We start from the raw sequence: 23,163 nt of genomic DNA on the forward strand, positions 1-23,163 counted from the left end.
TGGTGAAAACAATTAAGTAATAAAATTTAATAAATAAATTATTTTCTTAACCATTGATATGATAAATGACACGAAAATCAATTTATGAAAGTCTTGTAATAAAGGGATTCGGATCTACTGAAATTCTTATGAAAATTTTAGTTTTTAAAATTTTAGATCAAAGCCATTTATTTTTATCTAATAGTCATTATTCAGTCACGTGTTTCACTACTAATAAAATAATAAAATAATAATAATTATTAATATTATTAAAATTTTATTATTATTTTATTAACAATAAGACACGTGACAAAAAAATAATTATTGAATAAAAATAAATGACCTAAATTTAAAATTTTAGAATCTAAAATATTCACAAAAATTTCAAGAGATTTGGATCCGTAATAAAAGATATGGCATTCAAATTAAGTAGGGGCTCTCTAAAAATAATGCTTTCAGATTTGTCACCGTGTCATCTGCTGGGCCCGAGATCTGTGTGATCGGTGCCTGTCTACGACCGCCTTTTTCTTTTTCTTTTTCTTTTGCTCGATAATCGATGTAATATTGACGTGACGTGGCAACAGTGAGACTCCCAAATCCAAAATGCAACTCCACTTCTTCCTCCCATTGGCCAGCGATTTACCTTCGTCCACAAGCAAACCAACAGTAAAACCGGCCCGGACAGACAAAAATATCTAGCGCGAGACAGGGCCCCACCTGTTCCCCTATCCAATCAGAACCACACGAACAACCTCTCTTCTCTCTGTCTCTCTCACCCTTCAACGAGGGTAACTGCCAGGAAACCCCTGAACACCCCATAAGGTCGGCGCTCTCTCTGGCTCAACTTGTCCCAAACCCAAACTTAAAAAAATCAATGGGTCGGCACCAACAACGACACAACCCTGGCTGTCGGATTAGAAGACGAAGTCTGACCAGAGGCGAACCTCCTCAACCGCCTTGAATCTCTTTCAAGATTTTTATCGAACTCCATGTCGGCATAAACCCCCCAGTCCCCCTTATAAACCCCTCTACAACCCTCATTTGCCCATTTCTCTCGCCCACCGCACCATTTCTCGTACATTAACGCACAAACAAACCCACTCTCTCTCTCTCTCTCTCAATCTGCTATAACACCGATGAGTCCAGAAGACAAACACTTTCCAAAATCTCCACCCATGACTTCTACGGGGTCGAAGGGTAAAGCTCCGGTCGTCGAAAGGTCGTCGTCCAGTTCATCCGAGTTGAACTCTGAGACAATCGGGATCCGGCTCTCTCCGATACAACCCGAAACAACGTCGCAACCGTTCTCGCCCGGGTCTTTCTTAATGGACACCGCGGCTAGTTTCTCGGGCTCTCCTCCTCTAGTGGACCTCGAAGCCTTCTCAACCATAAACCCATCACCGGCTTTCGCCGAAACAGCGAGAACCGTATCGGTGAATAGTACAGGAGGTGGAGGAGACTCCGAGAGTGTCGGCGTACCTCAGCCGCTCGGGTGCTTGCAGGACAATCCGATACCGCCGTTTCTGTCGAAGACGTTCGACCTGGTGGACGACCCGGCGCTTGACCCGATCATATCGTGGGGACCCACTGGAGAGAGCTTCGTCGTGTGGGACACTGTGGACTTTGGGAGACTCGTCCTGCCACGGAATTTCAAGCACAACAATTTCTCCAGTTTTGTCCGCCAGCTTAATACTTATGTGGGTATTGCTGTAACACCGCCTGTTATGGCTGGTGTGATCTGTATGTAACATCTTTTTTCTTTGTTTTGTGTATTGTTTTTGTTTTGTTCTTTTTTGTGGTTGTAATTTTCTCTCGCTTCTTTTGGTGTATTTTAGTTTTAATTTTTTTATTTGATGTTTATTCTGTAATTGGGTTTTAAAAAAATTGATCTCTGTAGATGTAGCTGGGTCAAACTTGTAGATGATCGCAATGTATTATATGTGGGATTTCTGAGCTTTGTTCGAGATATTGGGATGTAAATAATTTCTTTATGTATATAGTCTTGCATTTAAATATGGTATGTGTGCTTTGTGCTGGTAAAAAGATGGAAATGTGGTGTTCTTGTGCTTTTGCGATATTGATTTGTTCGCTGTTTCAAGTTTATGTGTACTAGTGGAACTATATGAGACAAAGTTATCTTGAGGTTTACTTTCTCAAGATCATGTAAACCAAGGGTAGCTCAATCAGCTTGGACCACGCCTAATGAGGCGAAAGTCACTAGTTCGAATCTCCCTTTTTCCCTCATCTTGGGGTCAATTGTAGCGGAGTGGGGAGTTCATCTTCTGCAGGTAGAGTTTCAGGTTCATTGAAACATCTGTTTTTGTCCTAGTTAGTCAAGAAACTGCATGTTATAATCTGACCCCTGGTTTTGCGGTTAGAGAAGTTGGTTTTATGATTTTACAGATTATATAGGGAATTCGGCTTCTTCTACGCATGAAAATCTACGGCTTCAGATTGTGTTGTGTGATGAACTATTTTTGATGATACTTATATATATAAAAAGAACTATTTATGATGATAATCATCATATCTGTATTTTGTTTTCTGAACTTTTTAGTCTTGCCTATTCATTTTGAAAATCACTCTGGTTGCTGTATTCAGGGGTTCCGCAAGATTGATACTGATAGGTGGGAGTTTGCCAATGAATCTTTCCAGCGAGGGAAGAGACATCTGTTGAAGAACATTCAGAGGCGCAAATCACCTCATTCCCAACAGATTGGGATATATGTTGGGCCATCTACGGAAGCAGGGAGGCCTGCTCTGGAAGGTGAGATAGAGAGGCTGAGGAAGGATAAGAGTATGATGATGCAGGAGGTTGCTGAATTGCAGCAACAGCAGCGGGGTACCTTTCACCATATGGAATCAGTGAACCAGAGGCTTCAGTCTGCAGAGCAGAGACAGAATCAGATGGTTTCTTTCGTGGCAAAGTTGTTGCAGAACCCAGCATTCTTAGCCCGGCTTCAGCAGAAGAAGGAACAGAGAGAAATAGGTTCTCCACGAGTGAAGAGGAAGTTTGTCAAGCAGCATCAACATGAAATGGGTAAATCAGATTCTTCCATGGAAGAGCAGCTTGTGAAATACCAACCAGATTGCAGACAACTCATTATACCTTCTGCAGCCCCGGAAGTATATCCAGTTCCTGTTGAACAATCTGAGGATTATTTCTCACAAGGTATGGTTACTATGATAGAACCCATTGGCTTGGGTGCTGAAAGCATACCACTTCCATCAGATGAAGGGTCATCAGGGCTGGGGACTGAAGATCTGAAAGGAAATAATTTCATGAGCCTGCAAGAAGAAGAGGAGGTTAATCCCATGTTTTTTGTCTCTTTCGCAGAAGAAATATCGAAGGAGAAGGCTTTTTCTGAGTTATCTCCGGGGATTGAAAACATCATTAAACAAGAGGATATATGGAGCATGGGTTTTGATGCGAGTACCACTATGCCTAGCTCTAGCAGCGAGTTGTGGGGTATTCCAATAAACTATGAAGTTCCAGAGTTGGGAGTGACTGGTGGATTATCAGATATCTGGGATTTAAGTTCTCTGCAAGTGGCCGAAGGTTCAGGCATCGATCAGTGGACTACTGATGAACCCAAAGATGATATATCAGAAAATAGGGATCCATAAGGCTTCATTTGCTTCTGCACTTGCTGCCCTTGTGGATCTGAATTATTATTTTTAGTTGAACAGATCAACTTTTGGACAATTTATTTGCAAATATATTCAATTAATTGCAGTGTCAATTTTTTTCTTGATTTTCAGCTTCCATTCAATTAAATTTTACATTTCTATTATGCTATTTAATTGTTTAATTTTTCCAGCTAGTTCTTTCTTTGAGTGGATTATTTTATCTTATAAGTTGCATGAGTATTGCTGGGTATTGTAATATAAGGAAAATTAGAGTCATCTTAAATGTGATGTGGCATTTAAAATTACCAACATATCAAAACTTAATAATAATCATATCAAATTTAATAATGATTTTAAATACCACATCAGATTTGGGATGACTCTAAAAAGACTCTAGTCTTTCTTATATTATTACTCCAATATCAATGGTATAACAAACAACCGCCAAATTCTAGTGAACAGTTGGAGAATAACAACTGAATAAAACTAAGGCAGATTTTACATACAATGAGATAACTCTAGAAATATCAGAGTTGCTCATATGGCCAAGGGTGGAGCAAAGCTATCACCCACAAAGTAATTAAATCCTTCCACATGAGATCAGAAAGGAGAACGAGAATGTGGCTTTCAGGTGAAATGTAATTTGTAGGCTATGGATGAGATATCTGACATAGATGATATCCTTTCAAAGCTGACCTAGCTAAGTACTCCATAGTTGATGCAATAACTGCTAAATGAATAAACATTCCCCTTACCTTCTGATCTGGCATATATATCTTCCCGATCTTGCCTTCTATTGCATCCTTGCTAACATTTTTCACCTGCAAAAAACAGAACACAGTCCTGACATGTTACTTCTCTCCTCGTAGAAAAATAAATTGGGAAGGTTTAAGGGAGTATTTTAGTCAGCCTTCGTCTTAGGCTTTTCCCTGGTTGTTTTCATGGCTTCTTTCTGAAGGCTGTCATCAGGAAGACGATGCCGGCGAACTACAAAATCCATGGAGGGACCAACTTCTTCCAGTTCCATCCTCGGTACTTTTGTGCCAGACTTTTTTAGCCGCAGACCACAGTGAGAAAGAAACACCCTATTTGAAGATATGGCTGTACATATATAGGCACGGTCTACCCCCACAAGATTTAAATTCTCTATAACCTGCACGCATCAAAACCCATGCTTTTTATTAATATACTAGTCATAACATATAGATGCACAAATTGCAAAGGGCTGCAGAAATGCACCTCTCCCCGCAACAGATCAAGCAAAACTTCCTTCAAATGTTTCAACTCTTCTACATTCTCAAATCCTTCTCCAATAAAAGCAATCAAAGATTTTGAGCCAATCTGTGGAGCTAATTTCTTATCATATTTGAATGACTCCATCGGCTTGAAATTTTCAACCCCAACCTCCACAAGATCATATATGTGGCGGTCGTAAGCTCTCCCTATAACAAGATTATCAGACCGCTTCTTTGAGTGAGAACCAAACTGCAAAGAGGTCTCTCAAAGAGTCAAAGGGCTTGATATTCTCGTTCTTGCGGCTAAACTTGACGGCGCTGCCCTTCTTCATGTGGTAGATTTCCGTCAGCACGGCATTCAGTACGCCGCTCGTCTTTGTACCATGAAGTATCAGCGTCTTCTTCCCCGTCTCGACCTGAACAAAGAAACAGAGAAATCAAAATTGTTACTTTCAATGGAATGTACAAAAGCTTGATTTTCATGGGGTTTTCCGTAGAGAATTGGGGAGCTCACAAGTTTGGGTGCTCGTTTCTCAAGCGCCCTTCTGGCCTTTCCTGTCCTCGGCGTTCTTACTTCAAACAGGATTGGCTTGATGGCTTCCACGGAAAGCAAGCAAGGCAGAGCTTTGCTTAGTAGCAGTTTACGATGGTGGCCACTTGGGGTTTAGTGATGGTCCAGAATTGTATGGGCTTAGGCGAGTGAGTTGGGCCTTCGCGTGGGCCATAAATTGGATTGAGGCTCTCCAATTTCATCCATTCGAAATAAATGACTTAATTTGAATCATGTCGCTTTAAAAAAAAAAAAAAAAAAACTAGCGATGGGGTGGTCCTACTACCCATTAACTTGTTTTGATTTTTTTTTTTTTTTTAATTATATTGATTTAAAGATCCGAGGGAGATTCGAACTAGTGACCTCCACTTCATTAAGCATGGTCCTAACCGATTAAGCTACCTCGTGATAATTATTATAATAGCAACAAACTCCAATTTATTTTAAATTTTTCGACTTTGGACAAGCATATGTGTTCAACTAATAGAAGAAGGGAATGGAATCTCTTACTTTGCTAAATTGCTTGTGAATTCATATATTTTTATCAATTAAATCGAGTTTATGTTTTATTTAGTTATTTCTAAGATTCAACTTTTTAAAACAAACAGAAGATTTAGTAAATAGAGTAAACTTATATCATACATAACATGGGTGCTTAATCTTCCTTATTCCCTCCCTTTTAATATTAAGCCTGTGAGTACCAAACAATAGATTTAGTTTGACCAACTGTTTAAGAAAACTAACTATAGAAATTTGTTTTGTATGCATTGTAGGTTAAATAGTTTTTTTTTTTTTTGGTTTGAGACTTGCAATTTCTCAATCTCCCATCTATTTTTCATCTATATTTTTTTCAAATCTACTTATGAATTTGTAAGACCCACATAGGAGATGGACGGGATATGGAAAAATATAATTTATCTCTCTCTCTCTCTCTCTCTCTAAGTTTGTAGTTTTGGTTCAAAAAGGTGTTTTGATGTAATATAGGTGAGCATATTTGGCACTATGATTTCACAAACTAAAAGTGCGATATTAAACAAAATCATAGAAAAATATACCATTTAGAAGTTTGTTTTTGAAAAATTATGATTTAAAAATGTAGAAAAATCTATATTTTCAAATTGCAGTTAAGGTGTGTTTTTAACAACACATAATTTTAAGATTAAATTGTAATTTTAAAGGTTAAACTGCGATTTTATTAAAATCTTAATAGTATTTTAAAAAATTTATTTTTAAAATCACACATTTTGAAATTGCAAATTTAAACGGACTCAGAGTTGAGAAGCATTTTTTTGGCGGGGTGTATATTTATGAACTGTTTGATAATGATTTAAGGAAATTGTGGCTCTGTCTATTAATATTTTTTTAAATTGTGTTTTTTGTTTGAAAAAGTGTTCGAATGTGACATAAATGTGAAATAAATTTTAAGTGTTTGGCGTTTTAGGTTATTTATTAATATTTTTATTTTGAAAAAAGAAAAGAAAAGAGAGAATAAAAAAAGGTTAACAAACATAGCCACAAGTTAACTCTTTATTTATTTTTTATTTTTACAAACCACAAGTTAACTTTAAAAACAGATAAATAATTTCAAAATCGTTATAAAATTAGGCATAATATTGTCTTCAAAGGGCGACTTAGTTAGTTGGGAAGTCGAAAAGACTAGTTATCCAAACAATTCAGATAAGGCTCAAGAATGTCGTTACGATAGCTGGCTACTAGAACGACCCTCCGCCGTAAAAGGTCCCAAGGGTCTAAAAGAGGGCAGCTGTCAATGATAGCAGCCCACAGTGGTTAAACAACCGAACCAGCCCACGTCTAAACTTGTTCTACATACAACTGAACGAGCCCACAACCCATCTCTTTCGCCTCTTTGACGGTCCCAGACATCGAAAGCTACATATACCACCTCGCCAATTATTACAATAAAAAAAAGAGAGTGCCCGCTTGCCCCTCTTTTCCTCGATTCATGAACTTCAGCTCCTACTCCCAGCCGAGCTTTTCAGTCTCTCTTATCTTACTCTGCTCTCTCTCTAACCGTTTCTCATCTTCCCTATCAAACCCTTGCCCTAATCCCAATCTCCAATCAATTAATTTCTTCCACAAATTCCTGTGCATGTATCGGAATTAGGTTTTTTGTTTTGTTTCTTGTTCTGGCTTTGTACAATTTAGCGCTAGGTTTTTTCAATCAATGTTTTGACTCCTTGTTGGGAGCAAGAAATTTATTGGATGTTGAAATTGTTTTTTGGTATTTTGTAATGATGATATAAATAGGGGATTAGGATTAGGATTAGGGTTAGGGTTCTGACTTTTGTATCGTATGGTAATGGAAATGGAGAGCTCACGTAGATCCTTCGATAGATCGAGAGAACCGGGCTTGAAGAAGCCGCGATTAACCGAAGAGCTCGACCGTGGTCCGAACCCGAACCCGATCGGCCGGCCTTTTGTGAGACCAGTGGTTGTGCATCCGGTGAGGTTCCGAGCGAGCGATAGGGATTCGGAGAGTAGTGACCGGGGGGGATATCAGCCACAGCCGCCGCAGCATCAGGAGCTAGTGACCCAATATCAGACCGCGCTAGCTGAGCTCACGTTCAATTCAAAGCCGATTATCACTAACTTGACTATAATCGCCGGTGAGAACCTCGTTGCAGCGAAGGCGATTGCCGCCACTGTCTGTGCCAACATTCTCGAGGTGAACCCAAGTTTTTTTACCATTCTTTTGGTTATGGCGCCAATTTGTTGTTTGAATTGAATTGTAAGGAATTTTGGGATAGAACGAGAAGAGAAAAACTTCATAGTAATATATATAGGTAGAATACTGTTTTAGTGAAAAGAAGAGATAAATATATTGTAAGGGCAAGTTGGGTTTAATGGAATGCTTATCGTTTTGAAGTAATAGCCCAGTGCGTCGTGGAGAAAGTGCTTGTCTTGGATGTGCCATGTGGAATGTTTATGTTGCTCACAGAGCCGTGGGTGCTCTACGAAACAATTTAATCTGTCTCGCAGCTTTTTTCATTTATTTATTTATATGAATGGTGTTGATGTGAATTTCTAAGCTTTCTATCCAGTGCGCTAGGTAATATTAATGGTGGTCATCCATATTACGTGTATTTATCAGTTATAAGGAGTGAAAGAGATGAGAGTGGTGTATGGTTTCGTTGTTTCAGTGAAGCTTTGGGCTGCAATTAACTGTGTAAAGGGCATTGCAAGTTGTATCCATATAATTTTCTTCAATTCCACCTGTTGTGTAATGTGCTGGCTCTGTTAAATTAATGGCCTCATGTTGGGGCATCTGATACGTGCATCAGATTAGTGTGTATAATGAGCAGCTTTACAGGAACCTTTTCAATAAAAGTGCATACAAATAGGGCCAACATTCTGCGCAAACATGGTTATTGTTGAATATGACTTGTACCTGGTTTGGGACCAAATCGTTTTTTCCGTCCTTGTATGAGTTTTGCACGTAATGCTACGTAGCATTTTGTCATTTTATTTTATGATTCCTTTATCCAAGAATGTTGCAGTATTCCTCCACGGCAATGGAACAAAGCAGCTGACCAGCAATTTTATAATATTTTAGGTCTTGGTTTTACTTAAATGTTGGTTGTGTTCCTTGTCCTGATTATGGAACTATATACCCAATGGATTTAGTCGTTCTATTGAATTATGATGTTATGTACCCTGAGAGAGATTTAATTTGTCACAGATGCAATTATGCTCAGTTATACATCACTCTTGGGTTAGCATTAGTTCTTTGATCTACAGCAATTTTGTTAAGGTAAATAAGGATAGTGGTGTAAAAACGATAAAATAAGACATTGTCATTCTTTTGATGAAGATCTACTTGAGTTGATGGGCATTTCATATAATATTTTATCCTGTTAATTCAAAGATTGAGGCAATGTTGAATCTACTTGCAGCAGTCATGGTCAAGCCTAAGATATACTAGTTCTCATGATAAGTGATGAAGTAAACCAATTGCTTTGCATTTGGTGAATTAGTACAGAAGTCAACATCTTATAACGTTCTTAAATTTAATTCCTTCTTTTGAGTTTCTACCATCCTTCTCCCCCCCAACAAAAAAAAAAAAAGGTGAGAAAACCCATGCTGCAGCTTAAACTATATGTTCAAGTACAGAGTCTGCTGTGGGGATGTTGCTTTAGATACCACATTATGTGGGAGTGGCAAAAGATGGGTTGTAGGGGTACTTTTTAATATTACACAAAGGAGCTGGAAGTCCCTTATGATTAGGAAACTAAAATGGGATGCCTAATTCTTTGTTAAGTACAGAATGAAGGAGAAAGCATCAAAACACATCTCAGATGAAGTTAGTTCCAAGTAAAAGTGAGACTGAAAAATTGCTTTAGCAGGAGGGATAAGAATTATTTTCTAAGTAAAAGGAGCTCAAGTTTCTTGTTCTTTTTGCTACTAATTCCTATGTTGCTTCTCTTGTATACTCCCTGTGAACATCGGGGTGCCTTACGTTTTTAATGATATTTCGTTTATTTATCAAAAAATTGTTGACATGGTAGATCTGTATGGACAGGCTATATAGTTGGGATATTTCACAAGATTTGGTTTTGGGAAATCATTGCACTTAAATTGGTGTCTAGTAAGGGTAGCAATTTGTGATCCTGGTTTTTGGAGAAATTTGAGGGGTTTGGTGTTCGTTTAGTTGCTCTTAATGACCTCATTGTCAAACCTCGTAAACTCTATGTCTAATTTTATTGATATATAAGTGTTGAGAATTTCCATTTTAGCTGCCCTGGTGGCCTTGGGGAACAATGGGTATGAGGGTGTGGTATATCTGCTCTGTGTTGTTTGTTGATCTAGTTTTCACTTGGCTTTAATGGATTCAAATAGTCAGAGGTTTCAAGCTTCTTTCCTTCTTTTTTTTTTTTTTGGGGGGGGGGGGGGGCTGGGCTTTAGGCCCACAGTTATTTTAGTCTCTTATTTGTTTGAAGAAAATTTCAGTATATTATAACTAATCATAAGTTTAAACTTGCAGGTTCCTAATGAGCAAAAGTTGCCGTCGCTCTATCTTTTAGACAGTATCGTAAAGAATATTGGTGGGGATTACATAAAATACTTTGCTGCTAGACTACATGAGGTTAGATATTTATTTTTGTGTAACCTCTCTCAATGGAGGTCTTTCTGGTTTAAAACATGAGTGTTTAGGTATTATGCTTATCATAATGAATGCTTTTTGTGTACTATGTTTACTAATGTATTTAGGCACTTGTGAAAAAAGAAACAAAGAATTTTTGACAATTTTTATGTTGTGAAATTTCAGTGCTGGACTTTATCAATGTGAATTGTATATTTACAGGAAAAGAGTTATAGCTGTCCTTGCTTTTTTAATGCATTCATCCATTAATTATGGCCCGCCTCCCATCCAATAATAAACAGTTTTGTCTTTCAGATGCAAGATTTTATGCTTGATCTTTTAGTATTTATTACTTGGTAGTTGCCGATTGTTTTATGCACTTCTAGGTTTTCTGCAAGGCATATAGGCAAGTAGACCCTTCTGTTCATTCAAGTATGCGGCATCTTTTTGGAACTTGGAAAGGAGTCTTCCCTCTTCAGGCACTTCAGATGATTGAGAAAGAACTTGGCTTCACTCCCATCATCAATGGTTCATCTTCGGCAGCTACAACAACAGCTAAACCAGATTCTCAGTCTCAACGCCCACCGCATAGCATTCATGTTAATCCTAAGTATTTAGAAAGGCAGCAGCGCCTTCAGCAGTCCAGCAAGGTATGTGCAATCATGTTTTAAGTTTAAACTTTTGAGTTGATTATTGTAATGCTTCCAAGATTTTCCTATGCATGGATTTAGTCACTGTAACGCAATGTTCAATTGTTGAGGGGAAGGTGTTAAAGGACCTATATATCTAGCCTTCACCTGCTGTATTGATGTTATGCTAGATATTGTTTATTTTGAGTATTGCCTGCTGCATCTGAAATTTAAGGGTCACATTTTGATGTTATAAGGTTTTTTTGTTGTTGTAATTTCAGCGTCCTATTAGAGAGGCACCTAGTGAATCTGTTCATGAGAAGAATATTGGTTCTCCATATGGAGACTATGAATATGGTTCTGATCTTTCAAGGAATTCAGGCTCGGGAGCTGGAAGAACTGGTGGGAGAATTGAGCAAGGACATGACAAACCTTCGTATGGAACTGGAGGCAGTGTTGCAGAGACAATATCTAGCCAAAAGAATGGTTTCAATATCAAACATGGATTTCCAAATTACCGAGCACCCAAACCTGCATATGCTGATGCACATCTAAAGCCAACACAGAGTATTGCAAATAGGAGTGGCAGTGCGATGTCTAGTAGCTGGAAGAATTCTGAGGAAGAGGAGTTCATGTGGGATGATATGAACTCCAGATTAACGGATCAGCATGCATCCAATGTCTCTAATGACTCAAGCAAAGATCATTGGACTACTGATGATTCAGAAAAGTTGGTGAGTTAGGAAGATTGGGACTTTGAAAAATGAGTTTTGATTCAGCTTATTGATGCTTTTATTTGAGAAGTGATCTCAGGTCAAAAGGAAACCAAAAAAAAAAAAGAAGGGAAAAAGTAAAAACTTAAAAGCAATAATTTACTCTTATTAGTTGGATGCAAATATTTTATTTGCAGTTTCTTTGCAAAGAATTCCTTCTTTGAATCCTTTTATAGTATCAGCTTGCTAGCAGAACCCTTTATTTTATTATTATTATTTTTTTTCAGATTAATACCCCTTAACAGCACTTGTGTGTAGAGTATTTTCTGTTGAGGGTACAATCTGTTACTTCATTTTATTTTTATTTTTTAAAACATTATCTGCCACTTGGCTATTATTTGATTGCATGCACTATAATTTTGATGCTTGGGTTTTCACTTAAAATATTAAGTGGAACTCGTATTGACTTCTATGTTTGTTTTTATTTTTTCTCAAATACCTTGGATGTCGAGGACGACAACTTTATCTGGGGTCAACTGACCATAGGTGAATGACCTGTTCCATGTGCAAACTGCATCTTTAGTGAAGGCTGGTGCATCATTTGCTTATTTATGTGTGGGCAACTCTGTGGATTCTTGAGTATTTTAATACTTTTGCTCAAGTTATTACTTTTGTTGTATATAACCACGGCACACCGTGTAGCCTTGTTAAAAACATATTTCAAATGCCATGATCCAAGTTTATAAGTTACTTATCAAAAAAAAAATGATCCAAGTTTATAAGTTGCTGTTTGAAAGAAATTTTTTTTTAAGGAAAAAGTTTCAATAGAAGTATGTGCCATGATTTGAATCTTTTGATTTCTGTTTGAAGCCATGGGTCATAACTGAAAAAGGGGCAGGAACTTTCAGAAACCATATCTAATGTCTACGTGATTGGACCCCTCATCTTGGAGTGAGGATATAATGTAATGGGAATCTGACCTTATATTTGTTAACCTTCTTTTGTCTTCCGCCCTCAAGGATTTGTACAAGTACTTCACAGCCATAGTCATATCACCAATTAGGGCTGACCCAAGTCCCTGTCTAGCTATCTTGGCAGAGGAAGAAAGATCTGTCAGTTATAAAATTTTGACATATGTTGTTCTCTACAAAGATGCCAAACTTGGAACCATCTATGACGTGAGTTATGACTAATAATTTGCCATGTGCAGGGGTTCGAATACCACCTTCGAAAACCACATAGTTTAGCTGATGTTGGGTCAAAGGTCAATAAGGAAGCTTCCGGCAATTTGCTATACAACGACCAGAAAGAGTTAACTCCTTTTGGGCACCGGATGTCATCATCTTGGCCATTGCAAGAATCACATTCCATTGATGGGGTGATCCGTAATTCAAGCCATTCAGAAGCCTATGCCACCACTCTCAGTGGGTCATCGGCAAGTGTAGCTTCTTCACTATCAAGGATGGGAGGTCGACTGCCGATGCGGCCATCACATACTGGAGCATCAGGTTTGGGGGGTGTAACAACTGCTGTATCGGGGTCCTCTGGATCTGTAGGGCAGCAACGGTTTCAGTCTCTGGGAGCAGCATCACCATCTGCACAGTCACCCATGCGCCAGTATCCTTCGTCACCTTCGTTAACAGTGCAACCTTCCCATCATCAATCACAAAGTTTGACTGAGCAGGACCATCCACAGACTCAGTCACTGCCTCGGCCTGATTTAAAGTCTTCACAATTTTTGGGGCGGTTGAATGTAGGGCCCCTCAACCAATATACTCAGGAATCCTCACCTCTCGAGCCTCCTATCATTCAGCTGGGACTCTTGCAAAAGTTACAGCCTCGGGGTGTACGAGCTTCATCTCCTTCAGTGCCTTCTTTTCAGCCAAGGCACCATGATCTGCCACAAACTGACTCTGCACAGGCTCAACCATCTGGTGAGATTCTAAAGTCTATCCTGCCTCCTGTCTCAAATTTTGTAACTCCCTCAACAATGGGGAATTCTGCATCAGACCATTCAGATACTCTTCCTGCAGAATCTTCAGGACAATCAAGTACATCTAGTTTGTTGGCTGCTGTTATGAAGAGTGGAATTTTATCTAACAATTCAATTACAGCTAGCCTACCTAATCTGAGTGTCCAGGGCATGGGGCAAGTTCCATCACAGTCAGGTATTCAGCCTCCCCTGCCAAGTGGGCCTCCGCCGACGCAGTTTACATCCTCAGGGCCCAGTATTGTGTCTACAACTTCATTAAGTTCTTCCCATAATAACTCACCAGCTCCGGCAAATCTATCTCAAGGAAAGGTAGAACCACCTCTGCCACCTGGTCCACCACCTTCATCTCTTGCAGGTAGTGCATCCACACAAACCTCAAGTGCCATGAAGGATGCCTCAAATCCAATTTCAAACCTTTTGAGCTCATTAGTTGCAAAGGGTTTGATATCAGCATCAAAGACTGAGCCACCAACTCCTGTGCCAACTCATACCCCGAATAAATCGCAAAACAAGAGCCTGGGCATTACTACCACTAGCTCTGTATCAGTTTCTTCGGTACCCGATTACTCAGACACCCCTGTTTCAATTACTAGGGATGAGGTATCTTTTCCAGTACCTTCCAATGAAAGCTCTGTTGCGTTACCTCAATCTGCCGCAGTGGAAATAGAAAACCTCATAGGTTTCAAGTTTAAGCCAGATGTCATCCGAGAATTTCATCCATCTGTGATCAGCGCACTATTTGATGACCTTCCACATCAGTGCAGTGTTTGTGGTCTTCGACTTCAGCTTCAAGAGCATCTTGATAGACACTTGGAGTGGCATGCTCTTAGAAAACCTGAACCTATTGGTTTAATTAGTGGATCAAGGAGATGGTATGCAAACTCAAGTGACTGGGTTGCTGGGAAGCCAGGACTTACATCTGGGGTTGTGTCTGCTGGTGTGGCTGACGAGTCTAGTAAGACAATGGTCAAGAGTGAGCCGATGGTTCCTGCAGATGAGAGTCAATGTGCATGTATTTTGTGTGGGGAGGTTTTTGAAGATTTTTACAGTCAAGAAAGGGGTGAGTGGATGTTCAAAGGGGCAGCCTACGTGACTATCCCATCTAGGGATGATGAGATAGGAACTTCAAATGACAGTGCTGCCAAGGGTCCTGTTGTGCATGCAAATTGTATGTCAGAAAGTTCAATTCATGACTTGGGACTGGCTAGAGGTATCAAAATGGTAAGGCTCAGTGTTCAATAAGGATGGACTGAAAGGATGTCATCAAGTATAACATCCAAGATATCATGTGCTGACATTGTGAAGGATCAGACCCATTGTTGTCTCCCTTTTATTTTGTTTCTAATTGGTCGAAGGATGTGACGGATTGATAGTTTGATCTTTTCACTTCAGACCAGTGCAAATGGTGGGCCTGATCCTCTTTATGTAAAATGGTCAAAATATCTTGTTGGTTCTCTCAGTCACTCCATTTTGTGCTTCCCATGACTACTGTTTGAACTTTCCAATGAATGGTTCATTCTGATGTTTGATTGATTGTAGTTCTCATCTTTTGACAGGAAAAGGATGTATAAACACTTTGAGGCGTTAGAGACTCTCTAAGGCAGATTCTATTTGTAGAGAAGCTGACAGTGGGAATCCTGGTGTAATATACATAGCTTAAACATGCATGATCCTTGCATGGTAATTTTGTTGTGCCTCAAAATGGTGCTGAGTGCTGATGAATTGTTGTTCCTGCTCTCATTTTTTTTTTTTGTCATTTCTTTTTGATTTAATTCATAGTTTGAAAGAAATAGATATAATTGCCAGATAGTGCATTGCACCTGAACTTTCTTCACTAACGTGGTTGATGTGTTATTCCTTTATTTTTCTGTATCTGATTTTGCTCAAGCGGGTGGCTCTTCACTTGATACCAGCATCTGATGGTAGCAACACAAGGAAATCATTTCGACCCATGTCCATTCAATTTCATTAATGGGAGAAGGTCTCTGTATCATTTAAATAGTAATGAAACTTGTCTCTTTTCCTTTTCTTTTCAGGTGTGATTTTGAGCTTTGTTTCTTGAATTATATTGTTTCTTATCTCATGGGAAAATAATGGATTATGTTGTTATTTCGGCAAGTAAAATAGATATTATGTTATTTTTCATATTCGATTTTGAGCGCAAACTTCTTAATTGGCATCTTAAATGGGTGTTCGGTTACTCTTTACTTTCTTATCTCTTGGATGTTGGTCTTTGCATTTTCCCTTTTTTGGTTCTTAGGTTGAAGGAATTCCTTACAAAAGGAGGAAAAACTTGAAAAATTCAATGCCTGTGTTATCATTTCCTTATAGATGTAAATTCTAGGTATGCATGATCCTCCTCTGAGGTTTTTTCAAGGTTTTTTTGTCGATAAAGTAGCTGGCCAATCAAACATGTAAGTTACTATGTACATTAAGGAATATCTATTTGCATCCTTGGATTTCCAGAATGTTTGGTCACTCTGCTATTTGTTTCTTCCCGAGTTACAGATGAGGATCCATGTTATTGGCTACACGAATTTTTGTAAAATTTTCTGAAGTCTTGAGAGTGGGAGTTGTAGGGTCAACTTATACCATGCAATTCAGGATCTAAGAGAGACCCATATGTCTTAAACAGGTGGGGCCGTGCAGGTGTGTCCTGCAATTTCCCTCTTTTAAGCTGCTCAAGTTTCAGAAATTGGGGTGCTTAATAACAAGGAATATTAACCCATTTCAAACACATCCTGCGGTTGGAAAAGAGGGTGTTTTCTTGTTTAGTTTCACTTACCCAATGAACTCTTGGCTAGTGTCCAGTGTTGAAGTCTTTTGGGCAGACTTGATGACGTGTTTACCACACCGATGAAAGTGCTGGGAAAAACTCCCATCAGATTGACTGCAGAAGCTATTAGGTTTGTTTGAAGATCAATTGATGGGTCCCACATTTAAATCTGTTAACTTAATGAAATCCTTATCAATCTGTTTTAGTAGACCTTTAAATCTACTAATCTATTTCTATCGAGTGCTGCTATGCGGCAGCCAAAAAGGCTGCCGCGTGTCAGACATGTATTAAAAAATAATAATTTTAAAATATTGGCTATGGCAGACGCTGGGATGACCCTAAGCTACCGTAAATCTCTACTCATTTCTATCTCCTATAGTATAATCCGAAGAAGTTACGGGTTGTTTGCCATTGATGCCACTTTTGATATACCAATGTGAAGTGGAGAGAATTTTAAATGACATGGACATGATGTCATTTCATTTAAAATTTTAAGTAATATGACATCATATTCTAAACCATAGAATTGAGAGAATCCATGTTTGGTGAGGCTTCAGTTCAGTGACAAAGTTGGGGTGGCCAATGTAGGCCATGGCCTTCCAACACAAGGGAAAATATATATATATATATATATATATAATTTTTTGGGTTAAATACTAAAAACCCTCGTAGGGTTTGGACTCTTTATTTTTTGCCCCCTAGGGTTTGATTTGTATCATATGAGGTACCTGTGATTTTTATAAAGACGAAAATAGTACATCTGTTAAAATTCTGTCCAAAACTTAACGAAAGTCAACACCAATCAAACATCAACACGTGTCATGTAATTAATTTCTTATTTAAAAAAATAAAAATAAAAAAAATAAAAAAAGAAAGAAAAAAATTGGGGGTGGCGGTGGCCCGGCCTCCCCTTGGTGCGAAGGGGGTCACCAAAACCACCCCAGTGGGTACTAGGGTGGCTCGGCCACCCCATTGGAGGTGGTTTCGGCCACCCCCTTGGCACAAAGGGGGTGGCTTGGCCTCTCACCCCCAAATGGCCCCCCAATTTTTTTTTTTTTTTTGAAAATATATATATATATATATATATATATATATATATATATTATATATACACACATCAAAGAAGAACTACAACCAAGATTCCAAGAACAACAAAGAAGGGTTGGACAACCCAACAATAAGCCTTAAAACAAATAGAGTAAACATAAATTAGTAGAGAATGCATCAAATAGATGACACAATCTATAGATTCTTGGCACGAATACCAAAAAAGTGACCGTCATTTAAGGCTGTTAAACAAGGCGTAGGCATTGGCATAACACGCAAATAGAGGCATGACCCTCAAAATACCCTTCAACCTTACGTGAACACGTGTAGGAAATAACAATAGAAACAGAAAAACCAAGGAAAAAACATAAAACCCAATAATCAATAATAGCAGAGATGGCGAGGTGAAAGCGTGTGAGGCTGTGACAAGGGTGCAAGAAGTGGCAACCAAGAGTAGAGAAGCCAAAGATGATAGTAGTGGAGCGCGTTGGGAGGAGGTGTTGACTGAGGATGACATATCTAACTCAAAAAAACCAGATAAAATTTTCAAAGCAAATCTAAAGGAATGAGATGTCGCGGCCGAGCAAAGGTGGCGACAATGCAAAGGTGGAAGGACTGAGGTTGCGATTTTGAGGGGAAGAGAATCCTTTTGGATGGATAACCAAAGGAAAGGGGGGTAAAAAAAAAAAGGGTGGTGTGGGTGGGGTGGGGGGAGAGGAAGTAGAAGGGGAAAGGGAGGAGGAGTGAGGCATAGAGATGCTTCCCTCCTCCCACGGCCATCTGGTTTTCATAGATTATTAAGTTTTTGGTTTTTTGGAGAGAAAAAGTTGGATTAGCTGAATTTAATTATTTAATTAATACATTAATACTTTCTCTTAGAGTCTTATATATAGTCTCAAACTATATTTCAATAAGTAAGTTCTAATATTGAATATTTGATTAAAATAAAAATAAATTATAGAACAAAAGTTCAAACTCAAGCTAGATTTATACTCTAATACCTCTTTCCTCTCAAGGTCTCACCCATGAACGATAGATCGGGTGAGAAACGAATGGAGAAAACGCCATTCTAAAGTACGTAATTATTTTCTCCTTTGGGACAACAAAAGATTCTTTTGTCGGGAAAAAATCAAAATGTGGAGATAATTTCTAATTGAAAACAGGAGGCTGAAGTTGATCTTTCACTGTTGAAAGTGCTCCACTTCCGTGAGAGCTTGGGAATGAGAGCCCAATAATTGGAGCATGTCAGTGCGTCATGTCGAGAGAATTCACATGCTTCAAAAAGGGTGGTTCGGCAGCAGAATGTATCAAGAAATTTATACAGTAATTATATATATATAAATAAATTATTAGAAATTTACCAAAATTATTCCCTATAATTTGTACGTGCAATTCTCTAAATCCAAGGCATGGATGCATTATCGTGATCAATTGAGATAATGATAATTTTTTTTTTTGTTAAGATTGTGATAAGTTGGTCGTCAATACATTAATAATTGGAAAATGGTACTTTGTCATCTCTTAAAATTGCAAAGAGAACAGCTTATTTGTAATTACAATCTTCTCCCAATCACGCAAATGTAGTCTAATTAAACATTTAGAAACACAGAGAATAAAATACGGACTTTCTTGTCTCATATTATAAGTACTATGATGTAAATAGTTACATGGGATTAGTTTCTTATATATCCAAACCCAGCTTCTTTAATGAAGCTGTAGTGCATATATATATATATATATATATATATAGATATATATATATTATATTTCATTTACGGAGCCTTTTTAGGCTTAACGTGCTGGGTATAAATGTAATCCAAGTGAGCCTCCACCATCATCCTTCCCTTCAAACATTCTCCGTCATCTCCATGACACTCCTCTAATCCCATCAGCTGTAAATTAACAAATACACCACCCAATTATTAACAGGGAAAAGAGAGAAGAGAGAGATCTAGAGAGAGAGAGAGAGAGAGAGAGAGGGGGGGGGGGGGTATTAGGAATTTTACATTCGAAAATTCTTCCGAGTGATCTGTGAATGAATTAGCAGCATAAGTGATCCCTGTAAACAATTTCCAAAGCTCAAAAATCTCACCAAATTAAATGTATACGAAGGTACAATTCATAGAGAGGAAAACGTAAGAGATCGAAGAAACTCTAGCCTCTAGCTATAGCTTACCTTGTTTTGGTGATAGGAGACGAGCAGATGCGAGGAAAGAACAAAGAAGAAAAACAAAGAAAAGAAAGATGACTGCTGTATGAAATTTTTGTGGCTTCATTGCTTCACTACTAGTGTTTATCGCAGAGGTTTGGATGGAGGTAGGCCTTTAAATAAGATGAAATATGCGTGCTAGCTACGTTGGTTTCTGACCAAGTCAAATGGGAGTCTCCAAACGTGGCAGTTACAAACTTACGTACCAGAACAGTGGGTGGGTCCTAAATATACCATTTCAATAGATTCTCACCTATTTTTTTTGCCGTTACATTATAACATCTCAGCGAGAGGTTTCATTTTAATTACTCAAAAAATAATTTTTTATTTTTTATTTTAGCTATTAGTTTCGAAGAGTGTTAGGAAGTTAAACCAATGAACCCAACAAAATTTTTAAACTGACGTGACATGAGTTTTTGAATTAAAAAAATACAATTCCCTCTCCCTTATCTGTCACTCACAGTCTGTCATATCAGTTTAAAATTTTTTTTAATTCATTTATTTGGCTCCCAAGCACTTCCCTAGTTTTTCACTATACACTATAATAAAACATCTATTTTTACCATCTATTATAATTAGATATTATTTTTCAGTATTATTTTATTTTTATTTTTTCTTTTCCCATAAAGAGAGAGAATGAGAGAAAAAATTAAAAAATAAAAAGAAAAAAAATATAATAAAATATTACTTAAAAAATTGTTACAGTCGGAGCAGGAAAACAAGACATAGTAATTAAATTTAACTAAAAAAATAATTTACAAGGACGGTTAGAGATTTTCTAATAGTAAATATAGAAGAGTCGCTCTAAAAAAAGGAAAAAAAAAAACTTAATTAAGTCAATCTGAACCTACTCAAATAGATAGATTTATATATATAAAAAAAAACTCTCTTATATTTAGTGTTTAAATTACTAGCTAATAAAATGATTTAAAATTTTTATCCATTTCAATATCCCTTCAAATAGAATCTCCTACAATTCCTTATCCGATTGTGGAGGAAAGAAAGTAGATTTGTTGGAATCCGAGACGTAGGGAATTCCTAGCTATCCATATCTGATATCACTTTGCTAGAGTTTAGGTACAAATGTATGTTATGTGACGAAGATAAAATAGCATCATCATCTCAATTTGTGCCATAATTTATAAGTCCAAGATGGATCAACGGAGAGACAATATGTGTCATGTGTGTGAGTGTCATTGTCATGTGGTCCAGTTGAAATTCCAATAAAAAACAAAACAGAAAAGGATGTGAACTGAGAAAGAAAGAAAGAAAGAAAGAAGCCCCACGCTTCCTCTCATTCTAGTATAGCCACACCATTTTCTCCTCGGAAAACGAAAGAGAGATAGTGGATGTTTACACAACGTCAATAAGTCAACCCTGTGGACTGCCATAGCCGACAGCTGTTTTCCATTGCTTATTTTAATTGCCCCACAATTTCCACGTGTTCCAATACTCCGCAACTATGCCCTTTTTTTTCTTTTTCTTTTTTTCTTCTGTACTGTAAATTTCCTTGTTACAATAGCTTTCTATGTAGTGTTTCTTAAATAACACTCCACTGCCACACACATTCACTATATTTTTTTCAAAAAAAATTAATATTAAAATATTCTCAGTTTTATATCATATTATTTATTTTTTACTACTATTCAAATAAAAAAAATTACTACAAAACAATTTTTTTTTACTTTCAATACCACTTTCACTTTTCTATACCAATTATTATTTTCTTTTTAATTTTTTTTTATTATAAACAGTGTGTTGGAATTCCCTTGTTGTTTAACAAACATGGCTTATAGACTGTAACGTAGAAGCCAAACTTTGGATAGGTACGTGTGTTTTAAAACGTAATATTTAAGAAATAACGATTTAAAAAGGTGGAATTTTACTAAATATTTGAAAATTTATAATTCAACCTTTATAGTTGTGATTTTTTTTTTTTTTTTTTTTTTCATGTAATTTTTAAAAACGTAATATTTTTACGTTTTCAAATCACAATTTTCTAGAAAAGCACTTCTAAACCAAATATTTTTCAGGATTTAATTTAAAACACATTTTAGAACCAAACATACTATTTGAGTAAAACTTGTTATGCATGGCCGGGGGAGGATATATAGTCGTTTATACTCGTTACGACTGCATGCTAGTTTGTACTCATTATTTTAGTACAAAATGAAGAGAATTTGATGAGCTCATTTCTCACGCAAGTCTATAACAAGAATCCCAAGTCCCAACAACCTAGAGCTTCGCTTTCTTTGACTTGAAAGATCAAGAAATGATAAAGGCAAAAAGCATGTGCTAGAATAATGTCCACTCCCATCCCTTCATCTTCCACCACTAAATGGACGATACACTTATAAATTATGTCCAATTTTTCTTTTTCTAAAAAAAAAAAAAAAAAAAAAGCTTTGATGATTCTAAGTTTTGACCTTTCCAGATGAACACGGATTCAATGTATGAACCCACTCGAGTTTTTTTATTTATTTTTTTCTATATTTTCTCTAGTGAGTTTTGAGTGGAGGCTGAAGGGAGAAGAGAAGACTTCTGTACGACCCATTTCTCATTCTTGTTTGCAATTACGTGCGAAGTTTCCTGTGACTCCCCGCGTCGTCTCGATCTTTCCAATAGACAATGCTTAAATATTACAAGTAACATGATATCTCGTACCCAAACTTTGTTCTACACCATAAAGGAATTTTGTACCAAACATTACAATTTCTTGGTGTTTTCTTTTATCTCCGTAAAAAATTCTTCCATCCATGTTAAAAATAATACATAAAATATATAACGTAAAAAAAAACAAAAAAAAAAAAAGCAGAAAGAGTACAAGTATTTCGGGGTGATTTGGTCTCCGAATTTTTTATTTTTTATTTTTTTGGCCCCTAAAAAATTACAGAGAGATGATAATTTGTTAAAAAAGAAAATCAACACAAATAATATATATAAATTATAACAATCCAATGGTCACCGTTTAAAGCTGGAGGGGATTGTAGTGATTGAAAAGAAGTATCAATAAATGGATGTTGATTGATTGCCTCAAAAAGCATATATAATCTGTAGCTATAGTTACCTTGGCCCTTTTCCCTTCCCATGCGTCTAACTTTTGCCTCAAATTACTTTACTTTATTGGTTATACGTTAACTTTGATGCGGAATACACACTTGCCACTTGCCTCCCTATAAATTATTAAAATGGATCGATGTTGATTAATTGGCGTTATCAAAAAGGCACCAAATACCAATCCATCTCTAGCAGTACTAGTTTTAATTCCCTACGTACCCATGGGTCAAACTTTTGCCTCAAC

At 37.3% G+C, this 23,163-nt stretch overlaps 3 protein-coding genes and 1 pseudogene across 6 annotated transcripts; 2 read left to right on the plus strand and 2 right to left on the minus strand.

Annotated features, from left to right (window-relative positions):
- The first annotated feature begins 357 nt into the window (after positions 1-357).
- Positions 358-3,776, plus strand: HSFA3 (heat shock transcription factor A3). 2 transcript variants are annotated; one of them, XM_059607630.2, is made up of 3 exons: positions 358-1,676; positions 2,581-3,151; positions 3,317-3,776. In XM_059607630.2, exons 1-3 carry the CDS (start codon positions 1,116-1,118, stop codon positions 3,604-3,606), a joined length of 1,422 nt encoding a protein of 473 aa, XP_059463613.2. In that variant the 5' UTR covers positions 358-1,115; the 3' UTR covers positions 3,607-3,776. The 2 variants fall into 2 exon arrangements, with proteins under 2 accessions (XP_059463613.2, XP_059463612.2); XM_059607629.2 differs by having other exon boundaries at positions 2,581-3,776.
- Positions 3,777-4,000: 224 nt separating this feature from the next.
- LOC132192331 (ribosome production factor 2 homolog) lies at positions 4,001-7,506 on the minus strand (annotated as a pseudogene). Its single transcript, XR_015909331.1, has 5 exons — positions 7,410-7,506; positions 5,359-5,441; positions 4,849-5,260; positions 4,520-4,762; positions 4,001-4,430 (listed from the first exon to the last, which is right to left on the minus strand). The product of XR_015909331.1 is annotated as a ribosome production factor 2 homolog (transcript).
- LOC132191372 (pre-mRNA cleavage complex 2 Pcf11-like protein) lies at positions 7,278-15,975 on the plus strand. Of its 2 annotated transcripts, XM_059606340.2 has the most exons (6): positions 7,279-8,080; positions 10,397-10,498; positions 10,882-11,145; positions 11,406-11,858; positions 13,048-15,051; positions 15,387-15,975. In XM_059606340.2, exons 1-6 carry the CDS (start codon positions 7,709-7,711, stop codon positions 15,399-15,401), a joined length of 3,210 nt encoding a protein of 1,069 aa, XP_059462323.2. In that variant the 5' UTR covers positions 7,279-7,708; the 3' UTR covers positions 15,402-15,975. The 2 variants fall into 2 exon arrangements, with proteins under 2 accessions (XP_088367247.1, XP_059462323.2); XM_088511121.1 differs by having other exon boundaries at positions 7,278-8,080; positions 13,048-15,975.
- Positions 15,976-19,263: 3,288 nt separating this feature from the next.
- On the minus strand, positions 19,264-19,960 carry LOC132162097 (putative phytosulfokines 6). The gene is made up of 3 exons (XM_059572346.2): positions 19,830-19,960; positions 19,660-19,712; positions 19,264-19,545 (listed from the first exon to the last, which is right to left on the minus strand). The coding sequence occupies exons 1-3, from the start codon at positions 19,927-19,929 to the stop codon at positions 19,426-19,428; spliced, it is 273 nt and encodes a 90-aa protein (XP_059428329.2). The 5' UTR covers positions 19,930-19,960; the 3' UTR covers positions 19,264-19,425.
- Positions 19,961-23,163: the final 3,203 nt, after the last annotated feature.

Source organism: Corylus avellana, chromosome 10 (genome assembly GCF_965113065.1).
Source record: "Corylus avellana chromosome 10, dhCorAvel1.hap1.2, whole genome shotgun sequence".
Classification (NCBI taxonomy): Eukaryota; Viridiplantae; Streptophyta; class Magnoliopsida; order Fagales; family Betulaceae; genus Corylus; species Corylus avellana.